General features: G+C 46.8%; 1 protein-coding gene across 2 annotated transcripts in view; it reads left to right on the plus strand.

Annotated features, from left to right (window-relative positions):
• LOC137434426 (pyruvate kinase PKM) overlaps window positions 1-11,561 on the plus strand; it is a 47,464-nt gene extending 35,903 nt beyond the window's left edge. For both annotated transcript variants that reach the window (XM_078785522.1, XM_068127404.2), the window contains exons 10-11: window positions 5,564-5,745; window positions 10,793-11,561. In XM_078785522.1, the coding sequence (XP_078641648.1) occupies window positions 5,564-5,745; window positions 10,793-10,899 (289 nt within the window). In that variant the 3' untranslated portion in view covers window positions 10,900-11,561. The remainder of the gene's footprint in view (window positions 1-5,563; window positions 5,746-10,792) is intronic.
• The last annotated feature ends 4,719 nt before the right edge of the window (window positions 11,562-16,280 follow it).

Here is a 16,280-nt window from a genome sequence, read left to right on the forward strand (position 1 = left end):
GACACGGCGACCACTTCATGCATACAACGACCACATGCACACGACACAACGACCACATGCACATGACACGATGACCACATGCATACGACACGACAACCACATGCACACAATGACCACATGCACACGACACGATGACCACATGCACAAGACATGATGACCACATGCACATGACACAATTAAAGACCACATGCACACGACATGACGACCACATGCACACGGCACGATGACCACATGCACAAAACATGATAACCACATGCACATGACATGATGACCACATGCACATGACAACACAAAGACAATGCAGGCATGTTGACAGGACATCCACGCGCACAGGACAACAAAATTATGACCACATACATGCAACAAACATGACCACACATACGTGACGACCACACACACATGACGATGCGACGATCATGCGAACATCATGTCGTCATGACCACCACACACACATGATGACCACATGCACGCGACGACCACACGCACATGACGACCACACGCACGTGACGACCACACGCACATGACGACCACACGCACGCAACGACCACAGGCATGCGACGACCACACACACGTGACGACCACACACACATGACGACCACACACACATGATGACCACACGCACATGACGACCACACGCATATTGTTGCACTCGTGGGGTGGATTGTTTAATGATGGTACACTCGTGGGGCTGGGCTTGCAATGACAAGAAGCTGTGATCATTAGGGTGTATCTTGTGTGAAATGCTGGGCCGGCTGTGAAACCAGATTAGCTCTTTTCTTTCTTCCTTCCCTTTTGACTTTATTTTTATTGTTTTGTTGAAAAAAAAGAAAGATCTTCCTTATCGACCTTCTTCCTCCCACCGGAGGTCTACATAATTGAATAGAGAAAGAACCTTTGGGAGAAAAAGAAAGAAGAGGAGGTGAGAGGAAGAAGAGTGCATCAGGACGGGGGAAGGAAGGCGAAAATGAACGCAGGACACGTGGTCCCAGTTTTAGCGAGAAACTCAGCCTGTGTGAGCTTTTTGAGGATTTGATGAATCTCTTCGTGGGCTCTCTGTTGGAGGCACAGTTGGTGCCGGAGAGATTGGGGTGGAGGAGGGTTTTTCCTGGTGCACGTGGGATCGTGAGGAAAAGTGGGAGAGGGAGTAGAAGCTGCTCCTTGTCAAGTATCGTTGCTCCTCGTCGAGTATCGTCTGAGCCGACCGGAGGCAACGTGCGGCTTCATGGTTTTGCAGAAACTGCTCTGGGCAAGTCATTCGTGGAGTTTGAGGACACCCACTGAGAAAGAGAAGAGTGGAGGGGAGGCGCCATCCTCGGGACATGTGTCTGGGGTGAAGCAGCCGGAACGCCACCTGAAACGGGCCTAAATTTCCCTCCTCCTCTCCCGGTTTTATTTTTACCTTTTATTTTCCTATATACTGACGGCTTAGCTTTTCTGACGGCTTTTCCTATATACCTGGTGTTGGCTTAGCGGTTAGGGTGCCGGCTTGGGATCCAAGGATCCTGGGTTCGAATCCACGTCGATCGCTGAATTAACGCCAGGGGGGTTGACTCAGCCTGTCATCCTTCCGAGGTCGGCAAATTGAGTACCGGCTTGCTGGGATGAATGATCACGGTGTGTACCCCGGTTTAGAATAGGTACACCGTATCCCTGCGCATCATAAGAGGCGACCAAGGGTTGGTGTAAGGAAGGGCATCCGGCCATAAAAACATTGCCTCAAACAGGGAACCATGATTGTCATGGGGCCCGCAAGGCTAACCCCTGCTCTTGCGGGGAAAATGGCCTTAAAACGACCATTCATTCATTCATATACTGACGAATATTCCTTTGTTATTTTGCTTCCCCCTCCCTCCCCTTTGGGATTAGCTAGGGATACCGGGTGGGTCATTTAATTGGCTTGTCCGTATTGTCTTGGCGCCTGTCTGTCCTTTAATTACTTGATCTTTGCTGCTGCATATCAGCGGGATTTATCTTCCTTATGATTTATTTATTCCTTGGTGATATACCCTGTGCTTTTCTTGATCTTGAGTAAAGGATGTGCATATTGCGTCAGCATTTGGATGGTAACTTCGCTCGGTCACTTCTGATTGCTCATACGCCACGACCTGCCCACGGGGAACGTATTGGCCTCCCGAGCACACCAATTAGGATCTCCGGAGCAATAGGCAGTACCCCGAGCCCTTCACGCAAGGGCCAAGTCATAACAACATGACGACCACACGCACATGACGACCACACACACATGACATGACAACCACGCTGAGGAGGATTGGCCCAAGTCTTTCACAAAGTGGCCTGACATTCGATTGCCTCTGGTTTGGGGAGAAATTTGCAAATTGTTCAGTTCAGGGTAATGATAATTTGCCGACTCTTCGCAAATGACACGGTGGCATCTTTAACATCCTCCCTCTAATGATAGCAGACAGGACATCCGGCTTAATGTGTATCCAAGGGACGGCAGACTCTGTGATGCAACGCCATGCAAATGAAGCACAGATCAGAAGTTCTGTAATTGGGTTGGGAATCTAACCTGCACTACACAGCTCAAAGGTATGTGTGTTACCTCTGTACCATTCTGCGGGATCATTGTTCTGTTTCCTAATGGGAAAAACCCCATTATGCAAAAGTGTAATAATATGCTCGTATCACTGAACTTTATAACATCCTTGAAATGCAACAAAATGGTGAATGGCTGTTTTGAGGAATTACTCATTTCTTCCCCTCAACTATGACAGTTTCACAAAGTGTTAAAAATTTAATTTGCCTCAACTAAACGATTTACCCTTTGTCAAATTACCTTTCACACCACAAAAACCTTCACGTTTGTTCAGTGTGCTTCATTAGGAGGTATCAAGTGACACCCACCCAAAACGATATATCTAGCATAAAAAAGCTAGATATATCGAACGGTTTCAAATGGAGCACCTCACCGCCATTAGAGAATATAAATTGCATCAGATTTGGCAATAAATGTGAATTGTTGCACCCAGATTTCCGACTCGATGACAGAAGATGCCATTTGCGTTTTTGCCTTCAGCATCCCTATCCAGTTTAGATTTCCTTGCGGGTAACTTGCTGGTTACCTCCATCACCAAAGGTGGATGGAGGTTATGTTTTCACCCCTGTCTGTTTGTCTGTTTGTTTGTTACTTTCCAGAAAAGATTCCGGCAAGTATGTGGATCGGTTGGTTTGTCTGTCTGTCTGTCTGTTTGTCTGTTTGTCTGTGCGCAGCACTACGTCTACACCGTTGCACATAGATTCGCCAAACATTGCACACAAAATTGTCTTGCCCTGAAATAGACTGTGCCCAATTTTTAACTCTCTTGGCCCAAGGCCTCCATTATGACATCATAATTTGATAATTCGACAAGTACAAAACTTCATCCAATCAAGAGGCAATTTCTTGAGCGACATGAGGGCATAAACTGATGGAGAGAAAAAAAAAACGATGATGTCATTGGTCACGTGGTTCGGCCGCCATCTTGGGAAAAGCGAAAATCTTTGCACCTCTATATCTCCGAAAGTGCTGAATAGAAAAAATTGAGGCATGGCTCATTATAAAGAGCTCTCCATGTGGAATAAAATATGTTAATGATGATGTCATTGGTGTCTCCATTATGACGTCATAATTCGACAAGTACAAAACTTCATCCGATCAAGATGCAATTTCTTGAGCGTCATGCCGGCATAAACTAGTGGAGAAAAAAAATAATGATGACGTCATCGATCACGTGGTTCGGCCGCCATTTTGGAAAAACCGAAAAACTTTGCACCTCCATAATTTCCGAAAGTTCTGAATAGAAAAAATTGAGACATGGCTCATTGTAAAGAACTCTCCATGAGGAATAAAATATGTTAATGATGATGTCATAGGTGCCTCCATTATGACGTCATAATTCGACAAGTACAAAACTTCATCCGATCAAGATGAAATTTCTTGAGTATCATCAAGGACTAAATTACTTTAGAAAACAAATAATGATGACGTCATCAGTCACGTGGTTCGGCCGCCATATTTGTCCAAAATGGCCGATAAAAAAGTACATTCCGGCAAGTCCTCGTTCTCTGACCGATTTTTCATTTGTTTGTTTGTTTGTGAACAAGATATTTCAAAGGTTGTGGACGGATTGTGACGAAATTTGGCAGTGATGCAGCGTATGTGACAAGGCCGAAATGATTAGATTTTGGTGAAGATCCGGATTCGGATCCGGCTACTAGAATTTTAAAAGTGATTCTTCAGTATTGGAAGCCTGGTGTTGGCTTAGCGGTTAGGGTGCCGGCTTAGGATCCTAGGATCCTGGGTTCGAATCCCAGTCGATTGCTGAATTAACACCAGGATGGTAGGGGGGGGGGGGGGGGTTGACGCAGCCTGTCATCCCTCAGAGGTCAGGAAATTGAGTACCAGCTCACTGGTAATTCCCTGTGTGTCGCAAGAGGCGACCAACAGGGTTGGCGGCAGGAAAAGCATCTGGCCATGAAACATTGCTTCAAAAAAAGGGGACCATGTTGCCCGAAAAAGGTCAACCCCTGCTCTGCGGGGAAAAATGGCTTCTAAAGGTGGTCATTCTTCACTATTGCGAGATAGGGCCAAAAATGATACATAGCAGGATGTCTCAAAATGTTGTGGGTGGATTTGGACGAAACTTGGTGGACTGGTTGGGTGTGTGACAAGGACGATTCGATTAAATTTTGGTGAAGATCTGAATATGGATTCGGATATGAGAATTATTTAATTTTTTAAGTGATTCTTCACCATTGGGAGATAGGGCCAAAAACGATACATTGCTGGATATATCAAAACGTTATAGATGGATTTGGACGAAACTTGGTGGACCGGTTGTGTGTGTGACCAGGAAGAATCGATTCGATTTTGGTGAAGATCTGAATATGGATTCGGACATGAGAATTATTTACTTTTTGAAGGGATTCTTCACCATTCAGTGATATGGCCAACCAGGCGGAGGTATGCTCTCTACTGAGTGCCGTTCTAGTATTCCTAATGTTGTCACATGCATTTTAATGTTGTTTTTGTATACATAGTCGAGGCTCGTGGAAGAGCTATTACACTGAATCAGGACGCAACAGACAAAAACAGGACGCAAAACACGCATGCATGGGGTGGACAAGATGGATACAAAAGGAATTGCATTATTTCCAAAACGGTGTGCCATATTTTTACTTCCATGTGCTTCCTTGTGCTACAAACTTGAGTAGATGGAGTAAGGTGGGAAATTATGCCTCGTTCTCCCCTACCAGCCCCCCAAATTAGCCCCATCTTGTAACATCCTTGTTGCTGGTTATCTTGATTCCCTAAAAAGGGAATCTTGCATCAGCTCACTTTCCTATTATTAAAATTCGTTATAAAACATTTCGTGCATTTTTAGTGGAGGTGTGGAAAACTTAAGAATCATGACTATATGCTCACCTGCTCATGCTTTTTCAATCCTTCCATTGTGTTCCAGTCCTTCCATAATTCAGTATCTAATTGCTGCTCCTCTTTCCAATCCACCATCCCTCCTTCCTCTCCTATCCGCACCCTGGTGAACCCCTTTCTGCCCAATAGATCTGCTCGTCTGCTTTCCAAGTATCGACCACGTGGACCAATCTTAGCAGTGACGAGGTGCGGCATGAGTGCACGGCAGTTGCATCTGCACCGTGGGGTCTACCCCATTCAGATCCGTGACGCTCCCCTTGCAAACTGGGCGGAGGATGTAGAGAAGCGTGTGCAGTTCGCCATCGCCGTTGGTAGGTTTATCAACCTGATATGATGTTCAGCAACACCAACCTGCACCCCACCATCAGTTCGGGTAAAGAAAGACGCAAGTAGACCAAATAGATAAATGGACTCAGATGGGAATTTGAAACAGGACACAGCTTGTTGTTACCATCTGAAAACATAGGTCACCTTGCTGGGATCACAGGTTCAAATCCCATATACTGAGTTGATATGTCCATCTACTCTGCTAAAAAAATTTTTATGTAGAAGGCTCCAGGCACAGACTATGTCGTCCTAATCGAGGCCAGGCCAAATAAAAGAGCTGTATTGACAGAAAAGTAAAGAAGGAGAGAATAGTCTAAGAGTTTTTGGGAAAGCAGAGAATCTGCTTTTTGATATTTCGGAATAATTTTTGAAATGTCCGAACAATTCAATTTCTCGGCAAAGTACATCGATATCTTCTGATGTACTTGGCCTGCACATGATATCTGTACAAACTCCTCTATAAACCTTCAATCGATGCATAAAAAAAATTAACGAAGTGTTCGCAAGAACAGAAAACTTGTGTGACGGTATTGGGGGTAAAATTAGATGGAATCGGGCTGTCTTCTAAGCTTGGAGGGAAGATGGGGAAGGACACACCCATGTAACGAATTCCACATGTAGATAATGTGGACAAGACAGTGGAATTGACCTGTTAAGACACTGAGCAGGAAGTTGGAGTTAGGAAGGAAAACTGCAGTTGGTATGGGTTGTGACCTGGTTTGTGGTGCTGTGCCCGGAAGAGAGTAAAAAGAGTGGGAGACCAAGACCAGAGGAAAGGCAACGGAGGCATGCAATATGGCTCCAGCCTCTCTATGGTGAGAGAAACGGACTTAATCCTCAGTTTCCTTGTGAAAGATACCAGTAAATCTGAAGACTTTGGATTCCACTTCCTGTGGGGTATGGGCAAACTGGGATACTTTGGCTCTAGCCGTGAGGGACAAATAAGATATCACACAGCACTGCAGATGAATGCTTTGTACACTGAGGACAATAAATTATTCTATGGAGTATTTCAAGCTCGTTAATGGCTCCAGAGATCAGTTTGGAGAAAGGGTCAGCCCAAGATAGACTGCACCTCTGGCAGAGATGGATGCAGAAGTAAATTGGAGGATTTGCCGATCCTTGTGAAGGACTTTCCAGCAGTGATGTCATACTCCAGAGTATTTCTTCTTTTTTTTTAGTCAAACGCAGTGACATGATGGTAACGATCTGTCACGATAGTGTCGAACAGCCGAGCATACGTTGCAATCATTTGGAGATTTTTGATTGATCTGTCTGTCTCTCTGTCCCTCTCTCTGGACGCTGTCCATCTCTGCCTTTATCTCAGTCTGTCTCTCTGTATGCCTGTCTCTCTGCCTGTCTCTCTATCTGTCTATCTCTGGCTGCCTGTACCTCTCTAGCTGTCTCTCTCTGGCAGTCTGTCTCTCTATCTGTCTCTCTATCTGTCTTTCTCTCTCTGGCTGCCTTCTCTTGCTGCCTATCTCTGCTTTTATCTCCATCTGTCTCTCTACCTGTCTCTCTATCTGTCTCTCTCTCTCTCTCTCTCTCTCTCTGGCTGTCTGTCTCACTCTGGGTGCATGTCTCTGTGTCTGTCTGTCTCACTCTGGCTTCCAGTCTCTGTGTTTGTCTGTCTGTCTGCCTGTCTCTGGTTGCCTGTCTCTCTCTGGCTGCCTGTCTCTCTATGGGTGCCTGTCTTCGTGTCTGCCTTTCTCTGTCTGTCTCACTCTGGCTTCCTGTCTTTGTCTTTGTCTGTCTCTATCTTGCTGTCTGTCTCACTCTTGCTTCCTGTCTCACTCTTGCTTCCTGTCTCACTCTGACCTACTGTCTCTCTGGCTGTCTGTCTCTCTCTGGCTGTCTGTCTCTCTCTGGCTGTCTCTGTCTGTCTGTCTGTCTCTCTCTGTCTGTCTCTCTCTAGCTGTCTCTCTCTGGTTATCTGTCTCTGTCTGGGTGCCTGTCAAACTGGGTCCAGGTTTGACCCCCCCTCCACCCCAAAATAGGTATTTGCTTTCTTCTCAGAAACTACACATGCAATTTCGATGAAACTTCACCACAACCTTAATCACCCATGATGTACCAATGCTCGTTCAAGGCATTATAAAAATTGGGGTCTTAGGAGGTATATGGGGTTGGGGTTGGGGGAGGGGGAGGGGGGTTGCCCCCCACAATAGGTATGTTTTTCTTTGTTTATTTAAAGTCTTATGATTATGTTAGTATGATTATACGTGCTGCCCTGTCTTCAAGTAACCATTGAAATTGGTTTAATATACCTTTAGTCGGTGCAGTATACTGTTTATTCCACGAGGTGAGCGCCAGGGGTATTGTCCCTATGTTTTCTTTCTTTCTTCCCGTCCAACTTTTTCCTTTCGTAACTTTTTACATATAATACTTCATTTTATTTATACTTGCTACATATGAAGTTTTGTACATGACCAAATGGCTCATGTGGAATATATAATGGAATATATAATGAGGCCATGACCAAATGGCCTCATTATAAATATATAATTATTTGTGCACTGTGCACTATAGTTGTGCACTATAATTATTTGTGCCAAATGGCCACTGATAATTCATGACAACAAATTCCTCTCCTACTGAACTTGTAATCTCAGGAAAGAAACTCTCCTGCAGTATTACCTCTTTGAGGATGTGAAACGGCTGCTTACTAATTGAAACAAGGTCATTATTATCATAGTTGACGAATGATAAATTCTTGGATTATGGTGCAATGTTATCATCTGACGAAGTTTTCTGAACAATGTCATAGTTTTCATTTTGAGGCTTCATGATCACTGGAGCTTGAGACAGAAAGTACAAATGCATTTCTAATTCACAAAAGTTCAAACCTTTCTGACAGATCACTGACTTTGCTGTCATTGGTCGAGGAAAGCAAGGTGTAGATTACCAAGTGTTTCTTTGCTTGGAGGAAACATGATATAAGTGCATTCTGTGCAGTTTGGATTTATGCCAGGAAGAGGACCGACAGACGCGCTCTTTATTGTGAGGCAGTTGCAGGAGAAGTACATGGAGAAGAGGAAGAAGTTGTTTCTTGGGTTTGTTGATCTGGAGAAAGCATTCGATAGGGTTCCACGTGAAGTATTGACATGGGCATTGAGGAAGTTAGGAGTGGAGGAATGGTTGATCAGAGTAGTGATGGCAATGTACAAAAGAGCACGCACAGCTGTAAGGACGAAGGACGGGAACAGTGGTGAGTTTGAGGTGAAGGTGGGAGTGCATCAGGGGTCGGTACTAAGTCCACTACTATTTGTAGCTGTGATGGAGGTGCTGGCTCAGAATGTAAAGGAGGGTTTACCGTGGGAGTTATTGTATGCAGATGATCTGGTGTTGATTGCGGAAAGTATGGATGGACTGAAGGAGAAGATGAACAAGTGGAAGGAATGTATGGAGACAAAAGGTCTGAAGGTGATTATAGGAAAGATGAAGGTGATGGCAAGTGGTAAAGCATGTTGTGAGGTGGAAAGAACTGGGAAGTGGCCGTGTGCTGTGTGCAGGAAGGGTGTCGGAGTGAACTCCATTCAATGTACAATGTGCGTTGAGTGGGTTCATCAAAAATGTAGTGGTCTGAGAGGGTCATTAACCAGTGTGGCAGCTACATTCAAGTGTAAGGTGTGCACAGAGGGAGCTGCAGATGGAGGAAATGTTGAGTTGGGTCTTGGAGATGGCGTGAAGCTGGATGGTGTGAAAACATTTTGCTACCTCGGAGACATGCTGAATGGAGATGGTGGATCAGACTCGGCAACGGTTGCTAGAGTGAGATGTGCATGGAAGAAGTTTCGGGAACTGAGTGGCATGCTGACGAGGAGGGGAGTCTCATTGAAGCTGAAGGGAAAGGTGTATGCTGCATGTGTGAGAAGTGTTATGATTTATGGGAGCGAGACATGGGTAATGAACGTAGAGCAGCAACGAAGGCTGGAAAGGGTGGAAATGCGAATGGTTCGGTGGATGTGTGGAGTATCGTTGAGAGAGAGGAAGCCAAGTGATGAATTACGAAAGATGATGGGAATAGAGCCTGTGATGGATGCTGTGAAGAGAAACAGGTTGAGATGGTTTGGTCATGTGTTGTGGAAGGATGAAAGTGACTGGTTGAGAAGAGTGATGGAAATGGATGTAGAAGGAAGTAGAGGACGGGGAAGACCGAGAAAGACTTGGCTAAAGATGGTGAAGAAGAAATGCGGGCAAGGGGGTTAACAAGGTGAGCTGCAGAAAATAGGGCAAAATGGAGAAGATTGTCATGGGGACCGCAAAGCTAACCCCCGCTCTAGCAGGGAAAATGGCCTTAAAATGCATGTTGTTGTTGTTGTTGTTGTTGAGGAAACTAAAGGCGCTGATGAATGTGAAAATCCCTTATCTTGTGTATTTGCCTCCTCATACTTTGAGTGCCATAATTAATAAGACTTTTTAACACCTATTGCATTTTAGAAAAAGAACGGCACTGGGTAGAGGGCAAACCTCTGCCAATCTGACCAGTTTACGTTTTGTAGCCACTGATAGGCCAGATCTGGATTCAGACCTGAACCGAAATCTACTCAGATTGTTCTTGCCACCAAACCAACTCATCCACTAAGTTTTGTCATAACTCGTCCATAACTTTTTAAGATATCATGCTATATATCGTTTTGGGCCCTATATCTCAATGGTGAAGAATCACTTTAAAATTATAATACCTGGATCCGTGGATCTTCATCAAACATGGAATCATTTCACCGTCGTCACACACACAATCTCTCCACGAAGCTGTGTAAATCCATCCATAACCTTTGAGATATCCTGCTCACAGACAGACAGACAGACAGACAGACAGACAGACAAACAAACAAACGGGGGTGAAAACATAACCTCCGTCCACCTTCGGTGGTTTCGATAATAATTTTGTGCACATTGTATTTGGTCGAATAGTTGAGAAAACAAAAAATAACCTCATTAACAACCATATATGTCACACAAGCCATGTGGAGTACCAATCCCAGAAGGATATTTTGACTTTTTTCCTTTGCATGTGCTTGACCCCAGGCAAGTTCAGGAAGTTCCTCCATCCCAAGGACATCGTGGTGATTGTGACCGGGTGGCGTGCGGGAACAGGCCACACCAACACCATGCGAGTGATCACAGTCGAGTAAACAGCCCGTGGTCGCCGAGATACACAACGAGCACATTATTAGTATCTCCTCGTATCATATATCTCCACTAACCCTCATAGGCCTTGGCTTCTCCATGCAAAAAGAGACAAAAAAGTAACAATGGAATCTGGTGCACCCGCATTTCCACAAAACAACGTGACACTTTCTCAGAAACTTACACTCGACCTTCGCAAGGGTTGATTTTCTCAAATTCCTTGTGCTGTGATGTTATTGTAACCCTCATCGGTAATCTCCAGGTAAACCGTAGACTTGTCATTCAGCAGGACAGTCCATAGATCTGATATCTGAGGAAAAGAAGATCCTGTTAGATCGATGTTATGATAGTTGTGTGCATGCTATTGTATAATATATGACGTTGTAAGTTATAATGGGGCCTACTGGAACAGCTTACCCCATGTAAACGAGGCAACACATATAAAACGTCATCCATGATAGTACACCGCGGCTCATTTGTGTCCCTGCAGGTGACACTGTAAACACAACATACTGTTGATGACAATTGTAGTTGCTGATTTGCAAACTGCCTTCCTTGCTGTCTTTTCTGTGGCTTGCGCTTCGTGTGATTCTCCTTAAGGACATGCACGTTTCATGTGACGACATGCCTTATGTGGTATCAATAAATGCGGAGAAATATAACCATCCATCGATTGTTTTTGATTGTTGTGTCATATTCTTAGTACTAAAAATCTTGTTTTCCATCCTAAGAGCTCATTGGCAATAAAACATGAAACTACTTCAATAGCCTCAATTATTACCACCTTATCGTGGGGTCAGCCAGGTAACGCTTGTTGGCCTAAGTCTTTCGTATGCCAACTGGTCTAAAAACTTGATATATTACACCAGGGTGACTGAAGGTGACAATAATTTGTTTGTTCAGACTTCAGGGCAGGTGCGTTGATCGTTATGGAAAAGTGTGAATGGGGGACGGGGACGTCTTCTGGGAAAATTATTTTGATATAATTACATAAATAGTCACCAATTTGAAGTCTGATATCAAATTTCAAATTGAATTGATGATACATCAGGAAGTCGGAAGACTTCCTATGAAGGGATGAGAAAACAATTTCAAGATACGAACTTGTAAACCGATGAAAGTCAAGTCATCTGTGGAGGATTTCACATCAAATAATGCTCATTAACCCTTTGTGTGCTGCATATATATATTTTTTAAATTCATAAAATAACTACTTTAAAAAAAAAAAAGAAGAATTTTCATCTTGTCACAAATATGCAGCATTGCTGAACTACAAAAACAGACCGTTTGTAATTCTTCTTTTCAGACAGCAACTCAACATAGGGTTACGCTCAGTAATTTGTTCAAATGCAGATCGACTGTATTTTGCAGTGGGAAGGTCCATGACGCCTCAAATTTTTCATAACTTGAAAGGATTCCACAAAAATTAGGTGTAACTGCGTATTTACACATTGGGCAATGAAGTGCCAAGAGGGGTGGGCGGGGCAACGACTGCCAATCATGCTGATGGGGGCGGGGCTGCGAGACATTTGACCACATGTACTATTTAGAATGTTACATCGTCTATAAAGTAGGTACAGTACTGTACCATTACAATGTGAATACGTATATAAAGTTTGGACGACAACTTTGATAAACTAGAAGGGCACTCGGTAGAGAGCGTACCTCCGCCTGGTGAACAGTTTATGTTTTGTGTCCCACTGATAGGCTCGATCTGGATTCGGACCTGAACCAAAATCTAATTGGCTTGTTCTTGTCTCCTAACCAACTGGTCCACGTTTTGAAATATCATGCTATATATCATTTTGGTCCTATGACTCAATGGAGAAGAATCCATATCCAGATCCATGTTGTATTCAGATCTTCACCAAAATCGATCCGTCCCTGTTACACAGTCAACCTGCCCACCAGGTTTCGGCCCGAATCCGTCCATTCCTTTTTGAGATATTGTGCTATTTATCGTTTTTTGCCCGATCTCTCAATGGTGAAGAATCACTTACAAAATTATTGTATCCTGATTCAGATCTTCACCAAAATCTAATCATTCCGTGCTTGTCACATATGCTACCTCTCCACCAAATTTCGTGTGAATCTGTCCACAACGTTTTGAGATATCCTGTTCAGTGTACACAGACAGACAAACATACTGACGAAAACATACTGAGAAACAGACTTACAGAGGTGAAAAAATAAACTCTGCCCACCTTTGGTGGGGGAGGTAAAAATGCAAAGGGATGTAGGGATGTTACTCCAAAAATTATATAAACAAGGTCGGAATGATCATAAGAATTGATAATGTACGTGAAACCATGCCGACGTCTTTCCTTGAGTAATGGTTGTCCCTAGAAAAGGCAAAGTTATAGGGTGTGCACACGCCCGAAGGTGGACACTTCGAGAGCTGGGAGGGCTCCGTTCCACCTTCTGAGATCAGCATATGGAGATAATAACAGACACACACACACACACAAACACACACACACACACACATACACACACACACACACACAGTACACAGAGTACACACACACACACACACACACAATACACCACAGAGTACACACACACAGTACATAGAACACACACACCCAGTACATAGAACACACACACACACACACACAGCAAACAGAGTGTACACACACACACACACACACACACACACACACACACACACACACACAGTACATAGAACACACACCCAGTAGATAGAACACACACACACACACAGTACACCACAGAGTACACACACACAGTACATAGAACACACACACCCAGTACATAGAACACACACACCCAGTACATAGAACACACACACACACGCACACGCACACACACACACATTATTACAGCCATTACAGCTTGACATTAACTTAATAATGGTGATTATTCGGATGATGGGTAACCGCATAGGGGCGATGGGCACAAGATGGGAAGCAAAATGGATAAAATGGCGATCATTTATGCACACACACAAATACATACATACATACATACATACATACATACATACATACATACATACATACATACAAACATACATACATACATACATACCTACATATGAAGGAGCTGGGGCTCCCACGTCGATCGGAAGAATGGACGCGACAAAAAGCTGGAATTCATCTGAGTTGCTTTATTCAAACCAAACACTCAGGCACTCTGAAAAGCCCGTTTATCGGGCAGCAATATATATACATATTATCCCGGAGCGTTTGCCCAGGAAAGGCGAGAGGGGGCGTGGCCCAGCGTCCTGGCTGCGGCCTGGCAAGTTGAGGGCGAGCCTGCCCGGGCGTCCTGGACGAGCCCGGCATGGTGATCGCTCCGCGTCCTTGATAGGTGCAAGGCGATTGTGAAAACCCAGCGGTAGCCGCTACACACGTCCCCCCAGAATCGACTTGCACCGGCAGGGTCAATTTGAGGGGGGTCCTGATGACCCGGCCGAAGCGACCCCTGGCGGGTCGTGGGAGGGGGTCCGGTGTGGTGGTGGGCGGTCGAGTGGGGGGCACCGTGGACGGGGGGCGGCCTCGCCGCGGCGGAAGGGCCACCCGTGGTGGGTGGTCGACGTCCACGTGCGCCGGCTTGAGGCGGTCCACCGCAATCCGGTCCGACCTGCCGCCGATGTCGATGACGAATGACTTGTCGTCCCGTCGCAGCACCCGGAAGGGCCCGTCGTACGGCGGCCGGAGTGGCCCCCGATGTGCGTCGTGATGCACAAAAACATACTCCGCTGTGCGAAGTGCTGGGGGGACGTAGGACTGGGGGTCACCGTGGTGGGATGTTGGCACGGGGGCAAACCGTCGGGCGGCCTCCTGGAGGTCCGAGCGCTGGTGAGCTGCGGACCAGGGACTGGTAGCGTCGGGCACGAATTCGCCCGGGACGCGTAGCGCCTGGCCATAGACAAGCTCGGCGGTGGATGCCTGGAGGTCCTCCTTGGGGGCCGTGCGGCGGCCCAAAAGGACCCACGGCAGCCGGTCGGCCCAACCGCCGTCTTGAAGGCCGGCCATGAGCGCGGCCTTCATGGAGCGGTGGAATCGCTCGCACAACCCGTTTGCTTGGGGGTGGTAGGCCGTAGTACGGTGGAGCTTGACCCCCAGGTTGCGGGCGACCGCGCCCCACATCTCGGAGGTGAACTGTGGTCCGCGGTCTGACGAGATGTCCGCCGGTGCGCCGAAGCGGGCGACCCAGGTGGCGATGAAAGCCTGTGCCACGTCGGCGGTGGTGGTGGAGACGAGGGGAACGGCCTCCGGCCACCTGGTGGTCCTGTCCACCATGGTGAGCAGGTGTGTGAACCCCCGTGACGGGGGGAGGGGGCCCACCAGATCCACGTTGACGTGGTCGAAACGTCGTTCGGGCACGGTGAAAGGTGCCAGCGGGGCCTGGGTGTGTCGGTGGACCTTGGCCCGTTGGCAGGCCGTGCAGGTGCTGGTCCAATCGCGGACGTCCCGACGAAGGCCGTGCCAGACGAATCGCGCCGACACCAGCTTCTGGGAAGCTTTCCGGCCCGGGTGTGAAAGGCCGTGGAGGGAGGCGAAGATGCGGCGTTGCCAGGTGACGGGCACGATGGGGCGAGGCTGGCCTTGGGAGACGTCGCAGAGCAGGACAGTGTCCGCGAAGGGGATGTCGGCCAGGCGGAGGCCCGTGTCCGCCGCCCGGAGGGCTTGCACCGTGGTGTCGGTGGTTTGGTCCGCCGCCATAAGCGCAAAGTCCACGCCCAGGTGGACCGCGTTCGCGCTGGGCCGCTGGCCCGGGAAAGACAGTCGGCCACGGCGTTGTTTTTGCCGGTGACGTGCCGGATGTCCGTGGTAAACTCCGACACGGCGGAGAGGTGGCGCTGTTGGCGGGCCGACCACGGCTCCGTGACCTTGGCCATGGCGTAAACCAACGGCTTGTGGTCGACGAACGCCGTGAAAGGTCGGCCCTCCAGGAGGTGGCGGAAATGGCGGACGGCCAGGTGTAGACCGAGGAGCTCCCGGTCAAACGTGCTGTATTTGAGCTCGTTCGGCCGGAGCTGCCGGCTGAAAAAAGCGAGTGGCTGCCAAACCCCGTTCACCCATTGCTCATGTACGGCGCCCACCGCGTAGTCGGAGGCATCCGTGGTGAGGGCGATGGGAGCGTTGAGCACCGGGTGAGCGAGCAGTGTTGCGTCGGCGAGGGCCCGCTTTGAGCTTTGGAAGGCCGCATCCATTACACATACATACATACACACATGCACATACATATACATATACACACAGTACACACACACAGTACACACACACTATGTCTTTTCCAGGGACAACCATTATTCAAAGAAAGATGTAGCTATGGTTTCACATGATCATTTCTTGTGATCATCCCTACATTGTTTACATACTTTTCGGAGTAACATCCCTACATCCGTTTACATTAA

The sequence above is a fragment of the Myxine glutinosa genome, chromosome 10 (genome assembly GCF_964187855.1).
Source record: "Myxine glutinosa chromosome 10, kmMyxGlut1.1, whole genome shotgun sequence".
NCBI classification, from domain to species: Eukaryota; Metazoa; Chordata; class Myxini; order Myxiniformes; family Myxinidae; genus Myxine; species Myxine glutinosa.